Source organism: Podarcis raffonei, chromosome 3, assembly GCF_027172205.1.
Source record: "Podarcis raffonei isolate rPodRaf1 chromosome 3, rPodRaf1.pri, whole genome shotgun sequence".
NCBI lineage: Eukaryota > Metazoa > Chordata > Lepidosauria > Squamata > Lacertidae > Podarcis > Podarcis raffonei.
This window is the reverse complement of record NC_070604.1, coordinates 97,204,396-97,224,999: the sequence shown is the minus strand read 5'-3', so window position 1 is coordinate 97,224,999 and position 20,604 is coordinate 97,204,396. Positions and strand designations below refer to the sequence as shown.

At 40.7% G+C, this 20,604-nt stretch overlaps 1 protein-coding gene across 6 annotated transcripts in view; it reads right to left on the bottom strand.

Moving 5' to 3' along the window:
• USH2A (usherin) overlaps window positions 1-20,604 on the bottom strand; it is a 427,327-nt gene that overhangs the window by 297,388 nt on the left and 109,335 nt on the right. For all 6 annotated transcript variants that reach the window (XR_008329695.1, XM_053383154.1, XM_053383155.1 and 3 more), the window contains exon 21: window positions 12,456-12,686. Coding sequence is in view for 5 of the 6 variants with exons in the window: in XM_053383154.1 (XP_053239129.1) it covers window positions 12,456-12,686 (231 nt within the window). In the remaining variant the exon portion in view is untranslated. The remainder of the gene's footprint in view (window positions 1-12,455; window positions 12,687-20,604) is intronic.

Sequence of the window (20,604 nt, the reverse complement as noted above, 5' to 3'; positions counted from 1 at the left end):
TTCAATCAAATACAGATGCATTTTTTTCTGATGATGATTCAGCTACATAACTTGCACATCCAAACTCTCTCAATACAGTAGTTAGTGACCTTTTTCTTCGGTTGTTTTACTGTGCCTCATAAACTGATTATTTTCAATGGACTGTAGCATTAAGTTTCCTTTTCCTTTTCTCTTTTCCAATGAGAAAAGCCTAATAGTAAAATAGGCTGGATGTTGCAGCTATAAATCAGCTTTTCCAAGATGGAGACTGCAAGCAGAGTAAATCTCTGTTAGGTATGAGATTACACTCCCAATATCCTATGACAATGAAGCAATGGCTGCTCCCTGTTTGAGGACCTTTCCGTGTTTACCAATGGTATAGTTTCTGTTTAATCTAATGTTTTTATGAATGAATTTGCAGCTGACTGTCTGCACCCTTGGTCACACATCTCTTTTATTAGAAAGTCTGGAGGTTTCCTTTCCACATTAAAGATGAGTTGTGCCTGAACTGAGAAAAGTTCTATCCATAGCTGTCAACTTACAGATTTGAAAATAAGGGACCAGCAGCCTCAAAAATAAGGGATCAGCAGCCAAAATAAGGGATTTTGCTTCGTTTATACAGAAATCTGGCACAGATGGAGCCATGCTGCTTTTGCTGCCACCGACTGTGTGTTGCAGGGGGTTGGACTAGATGATCCTAAGGGTCTACAACTCCGACCAAAGAAGAGTGGCAGACAAAACTGATGAACGACGTCGACATGGCAAAGCTTACAGGCAGAATTAGAAACCAGGAAGAGGACCTCTTTAATAAAGAATGGGGAAAGTTTATAATTTAGTTGAAAAGCTATTGTAAAGAGTTACATACATTGGTAGGATTGACAGAAAACTTGTAGTAAAAAATTGAACTATGGATGGACAAATGATTTATAAAAATAGAGTTATGAAAGGGATGCAGAGGGGGAAATCACTACATTAAGATGCTGCACTGGTTGGAGGGTATGCTAAGCAGCACATCGGGGCTGCCGTCGTCCTGGCGTGAGGAGTTCCATCGGCCCTTCCCCGCCCGAGAGGGAGGGAGACTCTCACCCACGCTGCCCGTGAGCCCAGCATGAGGCGGTTGTGGCGCCGCCATGGCCGATGACGCACCACCGCGGCCGCTGAAGCGCCACCCTTCTGCGTCCCACCCCATCGCCTCCTCTTCCTCCTCCCTCAGGCCGCCTCCTCAGCTGCCGCTGCCGCCTCTGGCTTCCCCTGGCAGCACGGAAGAAGTCTCGCAAGAGAGGGGCTGCCTGCCCGCCCACCGCCACCTGTCTCCTCACAACGCGCCCCTGAGGGGGAAAAGGGAGAGAAGTCGACGCGGCAGCTCGTGCGTGTGCTCTCTCTCGCTCTCTCGAGGCAGAGGACCCTGAGCCGCTGCTTCGCTCCTGAGCCAGGTGAGCATGAAACCCGGGACAGTTAAGGGACATCATCAAACCGGGACAGCTGCAGGAAACGGCACTGGGATAAGGGAGTTTCCCGCCAAATAAGGGACGGTTGACAGCTATGGTTCTATGCCTATAGTCACTGTCAGAGCCAGGGGACGAAAAGCCAGCTGGCTTGGCCCCAGCCGGAATATCTCCCCTCTCAGCCTTGCCCCTGCGGAGATCCATCAGTCATCCTCCTATGATGTGCGTCTGCGACTCAAGCTGCAGTGCATGCTTCAGCACACATTACTGAGCAGAGTAATCACACAACAGAACCAGGCCCAAGGCGTGGATACAATACTAAGCTACGCACTACATACTATGATGTTCCTCCACCCAGTAGATCTCAAAGTTAGGCACATGCACACAGGGGTAGGTAGTCCTTTAGCTGCTATTTATTTCTTTAAGGCCTAGTATTCCAGAATTCTAATCTTGTGGGAGTGCAGGAGATTAGAGGAGCTACAGTCTACCTGAACTACAACAAAAAATGTTACTGCGATGAACTTTGGTGGGCAGCTAACAACTGCTCTCATAGGCAGTACTTCAATTCAACACTGTTGTTTCTTCTGAACTGAGCTCACAAACTGACAACTCACACCAGTCACAGGGAAGCAGTGTGAAACAGATTTAAGAATGAAAGAACAAAAGAGCCTGCTGGATCAGACCAATGGCTCATCTAATCCAGCATCGGGTCCTCAACCGGTGGCCAACCAGATGCGTGTGGGAAACCAGCAAGCAGAACCTGAGACTGGACCACTTGCTCCTCCTGTGGTTTCCAGTAATTGGTATATCCCAAAGCTCGCCCTCCAACTCCCACTTCTTCCACACAGAAGCCATGATGATACTTATACACGTGTCCCACAAATGAAAATAACTAAGAATCTATTCCAGATCTTTCACAAAAATCAGATTTTTATTTTTTTTCCTGTAGAAGAAAAGGTGGCTTTTTGGAGTATATTGTTCTGGAATACTAGCAGAATAGGGATAGCGCTAAAAGTCTAGAGAAAATATCTGGGATGGGGAACCACAACCACAAAGGTCAAGTGTGGAAAGGCCCTTTGAAAACCTAAAGAAATGCCTGCTGTTTGCCTATGCAAACTATTGTATGACAAAACAGAGGGGAGAAGCTGGTGAAAACAAAAGGGAGCAGCTATTCCTTTTGAATAGCTGTTATCAAATATCACTGTTATTTGATATAATCTTAAAAAAAAAAGAAGTCAGTCTGGGAAGTGTGGCTTATTATTACTATTAGTATTATTACTTACAGTGCTCAATATGGTGAACAGTGACAAAAAAAACATGAATAGAAAAATAGGGCCAATAACAAAACTAGCCGGTTGAACCATTTTATTCCCAGTAAAGGGGTTTTAAGGCCAATAGAGAGAGGAAGCAGTGGATATAGGAGCAGATTCATTCCATAGCTTGGGGCAATTTGTGTAAAGGCTCAGCTTCTGACTATGACAGTCACTTAATGTGAACATGTTGCTTGGAACAGGGGCCAAGGACAGCATGGAGAGAAGGACCCTTCAAGATATGTGGGACCAGGCTGTGAAGGACTTTGTAGCTATGCAGCAGTAACTTGAACTGGATGCATATTGGAAGCTAGGGAAACGGAAATGGGATCAACTGAATAGGGTTACATTGGCCTATTTCTATAAGATACATTGCATTAACTAAACCTTTTGTATTGTTTTAAAGGGCACCCTAACATAGTGTGTTACTGTTGGCTCAGAGTAGGTACATTCTACATACCCTTTAATACTGACTGTGCTATTATTTACAAAGCATGTAGATTAATGTCAATGTTATCATAATAAAAGGTTAAGAAAAATGAGAATCCAAACAAAATTCTGCCATTCCTGGCAAACCAGCATGTTTATCCAGAAAAAAATGGGTCACTTAGAGGTACCCATCAACATAAAAATATTCATGTCCTTGTAGAGTAGCTAATAATTAAAATAAAAATTTAAAAATCTGAGGGCACAATCTGGCAAAAAATAAGTTGTTTTAAGTTCCACTAACTTCCAAATAAGCAAAATTAATGGGATTAAATATGGCTGGTTGGGTCATGCCCAATGATTATAAATCACAGCAGCTGCAAAGAACCCAGTACCACTTTATGGCTCTTTATATTTGTTGTAATAAATTCATTGTAACAGCATTTTCAGGATGGCTTAAGTTATACGAACAAGATAATGGTATAGTCTGGCTAAGGGAAGAAGCTCATTCTACTGTCAATATTTCAGGCTGATAAAAAGCTGACCAAGTGTTATCAGTTTGGTGATGAATAAAAGAAAAAGCATGAAGCCATTAGCATTAATGGACTTAGGTAGCTAAATGCTTGTGTGTTATACTGGGAGTCTAGGGTGGATTGTCGATTTTTAACTCCAAGGACTAAGACACACACACACACACACACACACACACACACACACCCTTCATGTTATTATTTTCTTTTGCAGAAAGTGTGCATAAAATTCATTTTTCAAATTTTGTATTATAAAGAAAATTTGGCAAACTACTTGGTATGATTGGTATTTCATCTTAAGAAGAAAAAAGGGAGGGATCCAACAAGATTTATTACAGAGCTCCACTGAAGTGCTTGAAATACTGTGAGAACACAGAAATGCCTGCTTTTGTGTTTGTTTTTTTAAAAAGATAAAGTTGTCTGATATAATATCTTCAGGCACAGATTACCTTAGGCCTGCAGCATGACCGATAGACACTCAAGCCTCTGCCATCTAGTGTGTACTTGGGAATGGCTAATGAACAGCATACTTTGTGTGAAGATGGAGATAACTAAAGAGAAATGCGCAAGTAAAACTGTAGAATCTTGAGGGCATGAGGAGTGAAATGAAAAGCAGCTGGTTGTTGAGTTATTGTCATTTGTGCATACATTTCTTGTGTAGTTTACTTTATGCTCTGACCTGCCCGAGCATCATGACTGATGAACAGAGGCTATGAATCTTTTAAGTAAGAACCAAAACAAGTGTGGTCTTCCATTTAGGCTCTGAACAGATCTGCACCTGCTTAATTTTCAATAACATTGTAACATTCCTTGAAAACCATTCATGAAGCGTTAAGTCCAAAGTTTGTGAAACTTCACACACAAGATGGTTCTGTGGGTGGAAAGAGGGGGAGGACTTTCTGCTCCAGTCATTTATGCCCCTGAAAACCTTCTCCAGAAGGTTGGGGCTTCCTCTCAAACGGCGTGGAAAGTGATACCACATGGACAGACGGTATTAGTGAAAATTCCCGCGCCTTCTGCCTAAAGAAGCATCCAGCCAGAGGCGTAGTGTGGGGGTGGGAGAGGGATCACTGACCCGGGTGTACATTTTGGAGGGGGCACAACCAGACGCCCACACAACAGGCTCCCTCATTGAGGCTGGAGCCACTGGGAGGCAAGCCAAGCTGCACCTGGGCCAAGCCTTTAGGGCTGGGGCATTAGCAGCGCCTCCTTCCCTTTCTCCTCATGGCCAGCGATGAGACGTGTCCATGCCCCCTGCCCCTGGGCCGGTTAAGAGGAAGGGTGGGGAAGAGCACCGCCATCACCCACCAAGGAGAGGCGAGATGCTCCACTGGGATCGGAAGGAAGTGAGGCAGGTGGGAGAAGGACAGCTGCGTTCTCTGGGGTTGGGGCTCCAGCAAGGAGCCCTGGCAGCTGAAGTGTGGTGGTGGGCAGGTTAGTCTAGTAGGCAAGGAGATAGAGGCAGTGAGGAGTCTGTTGGAGATGGCCTCCATTGACCCTCTGTGCGGACTCCATGTGCTCCCCGCTTAGAGCACAGCTCCACCCCAGCTTCCCAGTCCACGGGGCGGGGGGCACAACACCTGCCCCACCTCCGGCACTGGCAACCCACATTACGCCTCTGCATCCAGCTCATGGAGTGATGGCCTCTGCTGGATCCAAATGCACTTTCAAAAATACAAAGAGTCATTCCATTTGAAGATCAGCAGGTATGCTTTGGGAAGCATAACCCAAACATAGTGCACCTGCCCTGATTCTAGAGGACCTGAAGGGAAATTCACAAAGTAGCTGCATTTCTAGATCCAGTATTCCAAAAGTATTTCTCTAAAGGGCAGGTGGCCAGATGAGCTGGGGGGCAAGATGAGACCATGACTGCATTTTACGTGGCTTTCACACTTCCAGACTGCTTCTGGTCCACAGGCTCCTCCCCTCTCTCCAGTTATTTGGTGCTGGAAATTGCTGAGGAGCATATCAAAAACCTTTCACCTCTTCCCGGTGCCAAATTAGCTGGGCAGTGAGAATGCGGGAGGTATATGATAAGAGTACACTTTCTCCACAGCCCAGTTAATACACCACTGGGAACAACTGCAGAACACACCTATCTGCACATTCTTCATAGATTCCTATGGTCAATCATCAGGAAGAAGGTGGAGACAAAGAAGGTATTTTGAATCTGCCAATGCCCATGGGCTGAGTTAAGAGGTGTGAGGGTGAGTGGGGAGGAGAGAAACTCAAACCCTCCCACTGTAGGCTCTGGCCCAGCACACAGCCAGTATGTGACCCCTAATGCCATGCAGCCCCCAAGCTCAAATGTTGTCCACCCTGAATGACTTCACCACATATTCCTTCTCAAGAATGGCTCAAAAATTCACCACTTAGTCAATAAACAATTATTCAACTATATTATATTGTTGTGCACATGGCTACCTTGTTGATGTCTTTATTTTGTGTTCTGCTTCGATTGGTGTAAGTGGTACACATTATTTTACATAATTCTGTTTTTAAAATTGAAATAGCTGTGCCCAGGTGGCTAACCAACTCTCTCTTTCTCCATTTCAGTGCCTGGTCATTTCTCTGTAATTTTGCACATTTTAAAAAACGGAATAGTAATACTATAGCGGTGAGCCTGGAGGATAGTGATAGTTGGTGATTACTAGATCAAAGACTTTGGTGAGATCAATACAGAAGGCCCCTCAACATCGATTACTATCCAGTGCTATAAAATCTAACTGCTTACCTTGTGAGATGAGCAAGTGGAATGAACAGGCCAAAGTCGGTACATAATTATTTAAATTAAAAGCATATCTGCTTTTAGCCAATGAACTAACCTTCTCTTATTCCGCATGGTAGTAATTAACCAGCCTAAAGAGATATGTTAACATGCCAATAAAGGGCTTTCCATCAGCAATTTTAAAAAATCAAGCTTTCTTGATTACAAGCTCCTCCATTTATGTTCTCTATTAAATTTAAAATATGACAGCTCTTTGATCCAAATGAACAGACCACACCAATTGCAAGCCATCCCTGTTTAGGAATACATAAAAGAACTTAATGATTTTACTATCTTCCCTGTCTCTTTTTAAAGGTAAAGTCTACCTTTAAAATAAAATGCTGATAGAACAAGTGTTGCAGTTTAATAAATTAAATGCCTGCCCTGAATTTTATTGCCTATACTTCTTCATTCTAGTAGTTATGCTAACACTAGCATTCTGAATTTAGTTATTTGCTTTGCATCAATATCTAAGGTTACAATAAATTTGTCAGTTTACATTAAGGATCAAGAGGTCACATCACATAAATTCCTCCTGAGCGCATCAAAAAAAGAACATGAGTAATGTGGAAAAAATGGAAGACTAATATAGAAATAAACATGATCCCATGTCATTCAAGATGCCAATATACTCCGGAGATTGTTATATCTAGGAGGCTAGTTGCTTCAAACTATTTTTTACTATTACTGTACAGTTTGAGAACAGTATAGTAAAGGAAAATAAAACAAATAGCACTAAGATCCTAAAAAGCTATAGTTGAACATACAGTTACAACTGAAATTTTGCCAATTTGGAGGTATTTCCTCATCTCATCTTTTGAGGTGTTTCAACATAAGGCAACAATAAAAGTTTGATATAGTTAGAGAAATTCCTGGGGGGGGGGGTCCTGCACATCTCTAGCTTGCTGTTGGAAAAGGACATTCAAAACCTGATGGAGATTGTCTTTTGGGGAAATTGCTAGTGAATTTTGCATAGCAAAAAGAGCTTCAATGAAATGTTTGATATCTCTTGGAGTGGGGAGAGGGTGCATCCATGAAAAAATAAACTGTATTTACATTTTCTTCAACCAAAGTAGTGTGTCTCTGTTCATCTAGGAGATAATTGTTTAAACATGTGAGTGTTTGGCTTTACAAGCTTATATTATGTTTTCCCCACACACAAATCTGTATAGTATAATATTGCAACAGCTAAATCCTGACTGATAGTTTTGCCAAAAATACCATTGTTCAGTCTATGATCTGATTGATTTTAGGCCATAAGTACTTTAAGCTAATAAGGACAGAAAAAATTAATCCTCTCCTCCCCCCCCCTTTAATATTGGCAATCACTCAATTGATAAGGCTCATCATAGTTAGACAAGATATTAATTTGATCTTTCTGAAAGATCAATTAGGGGATGAAACATGCCTTGATAATATTCATAGGAACGTTTCCTGGTGATATTCATGACAGACAATTGGAATCAATGAATGTCTTCCCTTCCTTGTTTGTTCAATACACCACTTGTTAGTTCCATCATGACTGTCCTCTGCAAAAACCACAAGCCGAGAATGAGAAAACCGCAGCTCATGAGTAGTGTAGAAAGCAGGCAGTCCTTCAGAAAGTCAAAGTATTGGAGTATGGTATTGTACAGTGAAATCCTATGCATGTCTACTCAAAAGGAAGCCCCAATAGTATAGGACTGCCAAGAAAGATAGTAATAAACAGAACTGTCAACTTCAGTTCTCAGTTTTGCAATATTAAGCTCAGTCTGCCACATTTCCACATCAGATTTTTTATTTAAAACGCCTCATGAAAATTCATCAATATTTAAATGCACATTTCTCCTAATATACATACTTTGTATCCAACATTGCCTAATATACACAATTTTGCAAGCAATTTCCCCTGATAGAATGCATTTCTGCTTGTTTTCACTAATATATGCAGTTGTATGCACACTTTCCCGTATTACATGCATCTTAGTACACATTTGTTGCTGTGCTGGAGAACTGCATCACAAAATTCAGGCGGGGGGAATGGAATAGCTCTGTTTCTCCCCCATCCACTAACTAAATTTCTCCCCCATCCACTAACAGAGCACTATGCAGGAACAGAGTGGGGAATCCATCCACTTCTGCACCTGAAAGCAGCATATCATAAGGTGGGTGAGTAGGATTTGTTTTTCTTTCTTAAGCAAATTAGAACCCCAGTTTTGCAAACTGGGGGTGGAAACAGTGTTTCCTAGGCCCTACTCTAGGCTGGCATAGCTGAGGGGACCAAGAATTTGGGGGTATCTGCAGGGTTCGCATGTGGCTGTCTTCACAAAATACCCCATTTCCACACACTACTGAATGCTTACTATCCTCTCACGTCAGTGGCAGAACTGCTAGTAGCAGCTTACCATCTGCCTCGGCAAAGTTTGGGGCCTCTAGCATGGAAGAGCAATTTCTCCACCAGCAATCCTCTCCTCTACTGGCAAAGAGCTACAGAGGGGAATCAATGCACTCGCCTACCCCCACCCCCTTATAACCTTTGTGACATTGTCATCCCAACCTGTAAATTGCTTTAGATACCATTTTAATCTGGGGGGGGGGGGAGCCTCAAGGGAAAAAATGGAGTCACGAATTATAGTTCCTCATCAGAGAGGGAGAGCCAAGACATAGTCTCATTGTTGTCCTTGTACAAATCAGCAGGGAGGAAGATGGGGACAAAACTATAATTATTTTACTCTAATGCCACCTACTGTTGGGCTCCTTGCCTTCTGTCCTACCACCCACCACTGAATTGATGTGAAAATAAAACTGAATAATCAGTATGTATGCTGCTCTCAGTTCACTGAAAGAACAGAACAGCACTCCTGTGAACCAGGTTCAGCATCAGCACAGGTGTATGTGTACACTGAGTTAGATATGGGGTTAAAGGCCATCTATGGGGATCACAGTTTTCTGCTGCTGCAACAGGAATTGAGGGCCAGTGGCAGCACCTAACATTCTTGGGAAGCTGTTGGGGACCCTGCAGGGCAGTCATTTAACAACAATAACAACCTAGTGCTCCTAACGGCACCATACAGTAGGGCCCAGTTACCATTTTAAGGCCGCATATTCAGTTGTTGTGCTAGGATTCCACTAGAACAATGGGACTTTCCCCCTTTCCTCCATCCATGCCAAATCTGCTCTGGAGGGTTGGGATAACCCCCAGATCGGCACATGGAGAGGAGAAATCTTTCTGGCAGGCAAGCAGACATGCTTGTACTGATGGGATGATCTCCTTAGCGCTACACTGAATATAATCACCCCCCTTTCCCAAATGCCTCCTACTATAGCATTGCTTTGGGGCATTGTGGGAAAATAAAATGTCAGAACCCAGCTACCTGGCAGTGCTTGGAAACAAGCCCAGAGGAAGGGAAGCCAGAGGGCACTTTGCCCAGGGCCTCCTGAAACCTAGACACAACTCTGTTGTTATCTATTCCATTCTCATATTCTGAATTTCAAGATGTAGCTGCTGAATGTTGATCAGCTTGGCCAGTTATGTACTTTGGCAATGGATTCTTTAGGATAGGTTTTTAGAACAGTGTCTTAGGGCCTGCAACACCCTACCAAAAGGTACATTTAAAAATTCATTCTTAAGTGGAGGATTTTGAGATTTTGTACAAAGGCATAAATAAATCTGTATTTTTCAATGAAAATGATATATAGGAAAAGCAAATGTTTGATGCAGACTTTTTTTAAAGTAATAATAATAATAATAATAATAATAATAATAATAATAATATTTTTTAAAAAAATCAGTCCTGTTTCAGAAGAAGAAGAAAATACGACTACAGTAATGCTGCCCGGTCAGGGTCAGCTCCGCATATTTGTAGCGTTAAGTCCCTGTCGTGCACATTAGAAAATGTCTTAAGATGTTTTTGTTCACAAAGCAGCACAATTCACTTTGTTGTGCTGGATCACTCCTGTTTAAAGTGTTTCCAGCTCCCCTCTCACCCTATCTTTAGGCTTCTTGGGATTAGGAAGGAGGAAGAAAGGAAATGTCTTGTTCAAGAAGGAACTGTGAATTCATTTTAAGTGCAAGGCCATAGTCCTAGCAAAAAAGGTTCTGAGAGAAATGAAGAGAGGGCTAAATTCTTTCTTTTCTGAGGCCAGCTAACACTTCATAGTGGGACATGTCACTGTCAATAACGATAAAGCGAAGGGAAAGGAAGCATGGTCAGAATGCCCTTTGCAGAGATGGGAGCCTGACCCACAGTTATGCCATGATTCATATATTTGCTTAGGTTAGGCAGGTTTTATTAAGTTGCCTTATACTGAAGCAGAGATTGTTCTGTGGCCTTCCAGCTGTTGTTGCATTATAACTCCTATCAGCACTACTGGCAGGGGCTGATGGGAGCTCAGCTGAAGTTCAGCAACATCTGGAGGGGCACAAGTTTCTGGTAGTGGGTGCGCCCTTCCCCGTTTCTCAAATTTTCCCCACCCTAACTTTCAGCCATAATGTATTAAGGTCTTTGCTTCCGCTATAATGGTGTTTTCTACCACATTGTTCCCCCAAACCATTTTTTCCTGGAGTTTCCCCTACACCATTGTTAGCCTCTACCTAGCAGCAGCTCTCTGGGGTTCAAATAGGTGGGGTTTTTTAGCTGTGCTGCCTAAGATATTTCTTTTAATTCCCAGCACCTGCAGTTAAGGTAACTTATGGGTGCAAGGCAGATGTACTACCCCTAAGTTATCATTCTTCCCAGTTAAGGAGAAACATTTGCACAATGACTTCATCCAAGGAGAAGCAGAAAATGAATGCTTCTAAGGGTTGCAAAATATTGTTAATTACACAGATATAATAATTCTTGGTCCTTGAATAGAACAGCCATATATAGGGATGTATGGACATGCCTCACGGCATTCCAGCCTTTCATCTGGTATTTTCTGTACCCCTGCAATTGGTTTATTTTACACAAGTCTTTTTTATATTTTGTCGTCTGCTGGTTCTGAAATATACCTATTTTTAAATATCATAGTGCACAAAAGATACAAACATCTCAGCCATCAACAGATATTTACAAATCAGTCACTTTCTCTGTGTGTTCCTTTCCGAAGTTAATGCTAGTCTTTTGCAAGAAAACAAAAAATAGAGTCTTGTGGCACCTTAAAGACAAAGTTAATGAAGTGGGGTCCTTCTGTTTGTTTTCACAAATATCATGATCCCCTGCTGCCTCTACCACTCTGGGTAAAGATGTCACAGGTTGGCATCCTGCATTTTACTTACTGCATAAGGGTTAGGGTCATAAGTCAACAGGCAAAAAATAGACTACCTCTTTCTATGCGAAAAGAATGATAATGAAGGATACATTCCTTTGGTTATTCAATTTCGCAGTAGGAAGCAGATTAAGGCTGCAATCCCAATCCTAACCCCATCGTCTGAGACTAAATTCCATTGAACTCAGTGGGACTTACTTCTGAGAAAACATGGTTGGGACTTCTAGCAACAAAACAATTTACATAAATCAACAAACAAGTATGCAATTTCACTCACCAGCCCCTCAAGTTTCCTTTTCTATTTTTCAACTGAGCTTCCATTGGTTGTGGAGGTCTTTGAGCATACTCAGTTCTTTCTGGGCTTTTAGTAAACTTGGGCAATTTAAGAAATCTTTTGTATTCCATATCACGAGGTTTACCTCTAATCATGCTGATTCCCCCACTTTTATTATTACATTATTTATTATCTGGGCCCGGTGATTAGGGATGAACAACCTTTGGTTTACCCCTGAACTGCCCAAATACCAGATTGCATTCACACAAAAATAGTGAAAAATCAGGTCTCAAGAAGCACAAGATGATTCAGAGAGCAACAGAATGAAAAGAGTTAACAATAACATCATGCGGAAGTGCTCTAAAAACAAATGAATTTTTTAAAAAGAGCAATTCCAGAGAAATGGGCTAGTATAAAGGCACCCTAACTATCCCATTGTAGTCTAAACAAAAACCAAAGCTTTTACACTGCATGCTATCACCACAATCTCCTTACCTGTAAAATATGTGTTGGCAGGCAGAGTAGAACTTGGAAATTTATAATACCCATTTCCTGGAAAACGGATTCCTTTCATTACAGTTACACTTGATGTTGCTAAAGATGCATCCATTCTCTCCAGCTGATAGATTGGAGGAGGCCCATTAAGTTCTTTAGGTTCCTTCCAACTTATCTTTATCACTGTGCTGTTTATTCCTTCAGCATAAGGGGCAATTAGCTGTCTTGGAGCTATTTATATAAAAAGAAAAAAGAAAAGATGCATCTGTCCAGTTAAGGTTATCCAAACAATACTGGTTTTCAGAATAAACCAGGGAGTTCTACATGTATAATATATCGTCCCCTAGGAAAGCAGTATCAATTACAATTGCAAACAACCTTTGACTTGTGTGCTATTGCAATCATACAGTACAGATAATTCTTGATTTAGTAAAAAAATTTGAATGGCAGCCCTCCGATGTCTTGTTTGACTTGTCAGTGGTACCGTACTGGCTTTTTTTCCACCTTAACTACTGACTGAAAGTAATTTTATCTCAGCATCATAAAAATAATACAGACCTTAAGGCACAAATTCAACTACAGTGGTACCTCGGGTTACAGACGCTTCAGGTTACAGACTCCGCTAACCCAGAAATAGTACCTCAGGTTAAGAACTTTGCTTCAGGATGAGAACAGAAATCGTGCAGCGGCAGCATGGCAGCAGCGGGAGGCCCCATTAGCTAAAGTGGTGCTTCAGGTTAAGAACAGTTTCAGGTTAAGAACGGACCTCCAGAACAAATTAAGTTCTTAACCCGAGGTACCACAGTAATTCTTGTAAACAAGGGCACCCAGCTATCTCTCCAGAGTGTAATCAAATATATCAGAAATAGGAAATACAGGTTCTCTTTGATAGGACGAATTTTGTGTGATCTTTTATCACTCGGTTAAATCACAATAGAGAAGGCGCCTGGATCTCCTGGTAGGATGGTATCTGCAGGATGCTTTTTCCTACAGAACACACCAATCAACTGGGTATATAGGGAGTGTGATGATCGTATCCATATCCTGGTCCCAAGCTGTATGCAACTTTGTACACTAACACCAGCACCTTCAACCTAACTCAGTGGAAAATGGCAGCCACTGCAATTCTTTCATATGATGGCTGTCCCCCGTCTCCCAGTGAGCAGTTGAGCTGATGCATTTTGCACTAGTGCAGTTGTTTGGTATGCAGTCTTTTGTAGCTTGTTGTGGTTTGCTGGCCTGGAAAACTGGTCACTGCTATGCTATGTGGTTAACTTGGGTCCAGCAATTTCCTCAAGATGTCTTTTAGCTATAATATACTGTTGCACACCACTCCAATCTCTTCGCAATGCTAGATTCCAGTGGTTCCAGGCACTTAGCCAGGGTATGGTTTCCTTCGGAATGAGGGACAGAGGAGACTGTGATGTTTTTATGATCTCTGGTTTATTTGCACATATTTACAACCTGAGCTTCCAGCTTCTACCTCACACACACTAACTCTCAACTCTGGCCTTTGTCTTTCTAACTACCAGCAAGTTGAGGAATGTGGGGTCTACCCATTTGCAATCTGGCACAGAGCTGCTTCCTTTGTTACCTTAATGGCCCATATTTAGGTGGCCATTAACTCAACAGGAAGCTAGCCTGGCTATTTCAGGAATTGAATCCATTCTGGATCCAGGAATTAGAGGGAGGGGGGCCCAGGCATACAGTCTACCCACACAAAAAAACACCTCATAGCAATACTTTTATCTACTCTGTACCCCAAGCAATCATTACTTTGCCAACCTGTAATGTTTTTAACATGAGGAGAGTCCTAAACTATGCTGTATATATCAAAGATAGAGTTTTCGGTGATTATAGGGCACGACATTCATTTGGAGAACAATCTGGATTAAAATATACATCTTGCAAATTACTTCAGTTAGCTAAGAGTTTGTTGCAAAGCGTTTCATTTATAACAAATTAATAACATATCCTTAAAGCTTCTTGCATACAAAACCATCATTTTCTCACATTAACCTGTAGTATGTTGCTATTACTTTTTCTACAACATGATAAAATATTACTTTTGGCAGAGGGAATGATGGGAGACAAAAACCCACCAACCGTGCTATGCATTGTAAATTCTTGCTTGGACATCATTTATGACTTCACAATCTAATTAGTATCATACTGCTATGTTCGAAATTTACTGTGTTGAAATTGAAGTAGTGCAGTGTGAGGTCACAAGCTTCCCCGCATAAGTAGCGCAGAGCGCTAATGAAATGCAGTATTAATGCACAGGTTTCAAAAGAAAACATGGCTTTACAATTGGAACTTCACCTTTGGAGCAAATCAGTCTGTGTCAGCATTTTAAATGTGAGTGCCAAGGTTGAGTCCTCTAGTTCAGCTTAGAGTTGCTAAAGCAAAAAGGCTAAAATTCATTATTTCTAAAATGAATACATACAGCCAACCTTTCTTCACAACAACAACAACCACATCTCGCTTAAACAATCATCCTTTAATAAATAGGAGTTGCCTGCACTGTAATTATAACATCTTTGCTACCCAAATTTGAAGCTTTTATGGGGCTTCTGCAATTAACTACTTAAATGCATTGTAACACTTGCTTCTCTGACAGGAAAGTATTGATTTTTTAATCATTTTCAAGTCTACTCTAGCACAAATAAATGTACTACAGTTACAGTTAATGCACTGTGTACACGCATTAAACACTAGCATGACACAATTTATTATTTTGTGATATATGGAACAGAAACCCAACCTTTCAAAAAGCAACATCTTCGGTATAACATTAGTATTGTAACTACCATGTCCTTGGTGATTCAGAATACTTGTGTGTTGACATGTACAGTGAAGAGTCTCTATTGAAGCTGGTACTTCAGCAATTTGGATGAAAAAAGTAAGATTATAAATCTGCAGTACAGGTTGCCATGTCACTGGATTGTACAATATAGCTACTGGAGGCTAAAAGGCACAGTATACATTTCCTAAAGGTGTCACTGTGGTACCTGTAGCTGCTTTGTCAAAGGAGCAGTCTATAATTTTGCCTATTTAAATTTTGTCCAAGCCTCCTAAAACACATCTGTCAAAGCATACTGTCTTTTAGTAGACTCAGCTATATTTTGCATATTTTAATTATGTAGTGTTTTTAAAATTTATTCCTAGATAATATATAGTTGATATATTATAAAGCTAAAACATTAGTTTAAACGCCTATGACTAGGTGTTTGCTGTTGTGTAACAGAGGGCACTAAACAGATGGCCCATACTGCTTTATGTTAAAGATATATCACTTATAGATATTGCTGTATAGGTCACTATAAAAAAAGGCATTCCGCTTGTGTGCGTGAACACACACATACAATCTGTGTGCCTAAAAGAAAAATATAATTGTTGGTAAGTAAAGAGCAGTTAACTTTGTTTTGTTTGAAACGATATCATTTTAGTTTTAGAAGCTAAGACAGATGCCAGCATTTCACTGCGAACAGATGGTAATTCCATCTAATAGTGCATCTCTGTATTAGTAAGGTCTGTTGTGTATACAAACAGTAATAAACACTAGGTGAGTATCAAAATAAATTTTAATTGTTGACATTAAATTCTGGCAGCCATGCTTCTAAGGATAGTGTATTCTTTTCACAAATCTGTCAGGTTTGCTAATGCAGCTGCTAAAAGTTTCCTATAGCCTGTCAGGTTCTAAAGCTAATAAAAGCGCATTTGCATTACAGCTACAAAATTTACAGGTCTACTTCTCTCTCATGCGTTTATATCAACGGCAACCTCTCAAATAATCAGCAGCACTTCTAATGTTTGGTTCCTCTTGGCTTTAGCCTGAAATTTGCTCCTCAGTGTTTTCTCTTCAATTAAAACCCGAAATAGCAACAGTCTTTAGCAGCACTTTGAAAACGTAACCATTCATGAGAATATGGTCTCATTTATGCTTTGGCTACTGCTAATTAGAACTCTAACCTTTTAAATGGCTACTTGTAGGGTTGTCCTTAAACACACACATACACTCAAACTCATATGGTGTACAATTTCAGTTCGTAAGCAAACGTTCAATGTTATGTTTGCCCCTCGACTTAAAAAATGAGAGCTCCCCCCTTAAACAGCTTGGCTATTGTTACAAGATGTTAGTAAAACGGTACCGGGAATGTTTTTAATAGAACTGCGACTAGTTTGGCAATGCAAAGTATTTTGCCATTCAACCTCATGGGTAAATCTTTGTACTGAATGGGAGTGATGGAGACATAGAAATGGTTGAGCAAGGATACCTTAGTTCTGTAGTCCAGAATCCTAACTGATGAACCCCCCAAAGACACAACAACTCGGTTGCCTAATGATTGATTTAAAATGTAATACCCTGAACTTCAATTTTTAAAACTTATAGGAGGGCTTACATTAAGACACTGTGAAAACCATTTTCAAAACAAAGCAAAGTTAATAACAAATGAATTAACTGTTCCACAAGTAGCAGTCATAATTATATACTTTTAAAAAGCTACAAGTAGCAGTCATAATTATATACTTTTAAAAAGCTAAACTGAACCTGAAAAACTGAAAAATAAAAACTTTAGGTCCAGTACCCAGAAGCAGTGCCTATGCCTTTAAATTTCCAGGTGTTAAATGAGCTTCCTGCCATTTGCCCCTTCTCTCTGGCCACCTCCATCATGATATTAAATTTGTCCCATAGGAGACAGGTGAGAGTACAAATGAAGAGCTAGTAGGGAACTAATGGGCAGTGGGGGCAGCGACAGCCTTGTTTGCTGCCTTGGGGCACTTATAGCTACTCAAACCATCCCTGGGCAAGGATTAGGCAGCTGTATTGGTTATCCTGATGACATACCTGCACACGGTAGGACTAAAGCTACTTATTTCCAGTTTAAAACAGTAGGGCTGGAATATTCCTCAAATAAACATAACAAGTTTTAAGGGTTCATTGTATTATGAACATAGAATCATATTTCTTTAAAAATCAATGTAAAAAAAAAATTCCCGAAAAATATATTGCTTCCACCATATGGGACAACCAACGACTCACCAACCGATTTAAGATGCAGCATATTGAGCTGACCATATGTTACAGTGCTGTTGAATGGCTGAGTGATTCATGCCCGTCACATTCTAGTATATCAATTAAAGCTCCTTGAAGTCTGCATGATTTGTGTCTCTGTTATTAAACCCTGCTAATTCATCCCACTTACACATCTGTTATAAATCTCTAGGAGTGCTGCATGATTCATGGCAATCTGTGAGCATGGTACAGCAAATTCTTCTCCTTGTAATTAACAGTAAATTGTTTTACTGCCATGCAATGAATTTTTCAGTTATATTGCAAATGAACTCCTAAATGCATGGCTCTTTCCTAAGAACTGACTTATATCATTAGGCAATTAAAAAGTATTGCTTTGAACCAAAAGCTTTTAATCAAGAGAAATACAACTTAAACTCAGCCTAAAGACCATGCAAATTTGACATACTGGCAACAGAATAATTTGTGCAATTTCCCGAGGAGTGAAATATGTCCTTTGGGGAGAACAAACAAATAAGGTTTGGCTCATGCAGTGGTGCACAAAGAGCACCCAATCTGTAGCTGGAGAGCACTTGGCAAGAGAAGATACTGAGCGGATACTGTTTATCTCAGGAGTTATTTAAATCATCTGTCATTTGCAAATTCCTCAGATTATGTTTCACGTCTCTAATTGTAACACAGTGCCTATATTCTTGAAATAAATAACTGGATAATTAACCAAGCAAAATCATCACAGGATTCCAGTACTAGTCAAGAGTTTCAGTCAAAGGTGAAGCCAATTCGCTTTTGCTTTGCTGCCTCTGTAGCTTCCTGAAGAGGCTTTGATTCTTCTACCCTGCCCCCCGCCACTCCCCATCTCAGTCTAGATCTTGGCACCAGCCTGAAATTCATGAGTCCCTACATCAAACCAGTATAACAACAAATAAAATTAGATTCAAAGAAGGGGGACTAATTGAAGGACGGCAAGCAAAAGTATATATTTGTGTATAAATTTTATATATATATACATATATATATATATATATGGATGCAATGGCACATTTGCATGCTTATTTTCCCTTTTAAACATGGAGCAGAAAGTGACTTTGTTTTAATGAGGGATTATTCAAGGCAGGAACGAACAAAATGCATTCATAACTAAGAACAAAGATTGTATTGTGAAACAAAAAAACAGGCAACTGCTGAGAAAGAAGGGGATGATTGGTTTATGAATTATGAATAAAAAGGTAGAAAAATATTTATATTAGTATTCACTAATGAGTATATATACAAGATTGCTGTAATTAAAATTATAAATTAACATATTAAGAGTGCTTGTTTAATCACTTTGGGTCCCATTCACAGTGACAGACTTTTATGTACTTGCATGCAAAGCAATGTGTGTTTTCAGACCAGAGGCAAACAGCCTGCGTATTTTACTTTTAATAGAGAAAGGAAAATCTAATGCACCACTAATTACCAGTTAATTGGATATGGGTGGTTTTTAAGATTATGATAGAGTATTGTGCTTAAAAACCATTATATGACAGGCAAAACATATGGTTCTTATCAGTAGTGTGTACCTTTCTGAACTATTGGAAATTCAGGCATTACAGGTTTCTCTTTGAAGACAGTAAACCTAAGGGATGGCAAAACTTGAATAAAAATATACATCAAATCCTATGCTCCCAAAGGTGTGGAGCTTGTTTTGCTTTTTGGAAACTGTATTCCATTCATAAATTGATGAATACTGAGTATTTTCCAGATACACAAGAGCGTCAAACAGCATCAAAGATAGAAATAGGTATATATGGCCCTGCAGCATGGCAGATATACATGTAAAAACATAGTAAGAGTCCTACTGCATTGGACCAGCTATCTAGTCTAATAGTAGCCTGTTTCCTAAGTGGCCAATCAGAGAAGAAAAGCCTGCTGGATCAGGCCAATGGCCCATCTAGTCTAGCATCCTGTACTCGCTGTGGCCAACCAGATGTTTATGGGAAGCACGCAAGCAGGACCTGAGCGCAACTGCACTCTGCCTACCTGGGATTCCCAGCAACTGCGGATGTCACTGTGGCTAGTAGCTACCGATAGCCTTATCTTCCATGAATTTGTTCAATCCCTTTTTTGAAACCCACCAAGTTGGTGGCCACTGCTGCCTCCTGTGGAAGTCCCATAACTATGCACTGTGTGAAGCACTTTCATTTATCTGTCCTCAACCTTCCAACATTCAGCATCATCGGATGTCCACAAGTTCTAGTATTGTGAGAGAAGAAGAAAAACCTTTCTCTATCCACTTTTTCCCATGCCGTGCAAAACTTTAAACACCTCTATCATGTTGCCTCTTACTCACCTTAACTAAAAAGTCCCACATGTTGCAACTTTTTTCCTCACAGGGGAATTTGATCATTTCGGTTGCTCTTTTCCAACTCCAAAATACCCTTTTTGAGATGAGATGACCAGAAGTGTGAACAGTATTCCAAAAGCGGCCCACTGTATATTTGTATAACCGCATTATGACACTGGCATTTATTTGCAACTCCTTTCCTAATGATCCCTAGCCTGGAATTCACTATGACAAAGTTGCTCAATGGGACTTAAGCTTATCACACAAAGAACTTGTTTATTTAGTTATGACCAACTTTAGCTGAATCTGGGCCAATGAATTTGCAATACAGTGTTTTATGATACAAATAGATAATCAGTACCGGCTTAGTCATGCTGGCCACATGACCCGGAAGCTGTACACCAACTCCCTCGGCCAATAAAGCAAGATGAGTGCCGCAACCCCAGAGTCGGACCTAATGGTCAGGGGTCCCTTTACCTTTACACCATCATATAGCTTAGGGTGTAAAGGGGGTCTGCTATATATAGGCCATTTAAACTATTTTAAAATCATTTCTGAATATCATGCTCACCTGCCACAAAACATGCAGTACACGTAGGGTTGCCATATTTCAAAAAATAAAAATGAGGACACCCCAAAAGTTTTTTTACAAAAACACCCAAAAAACGTGATTTTTCAATTGACTTGCCCTAAGATCCAGGACAAAGCGCCACCCTTCGGAAATTCCCGCCTTTGAAATCCTGGTAATGTCTGGGAAAATCCGGACGTATGACAACCCTAAGTACATG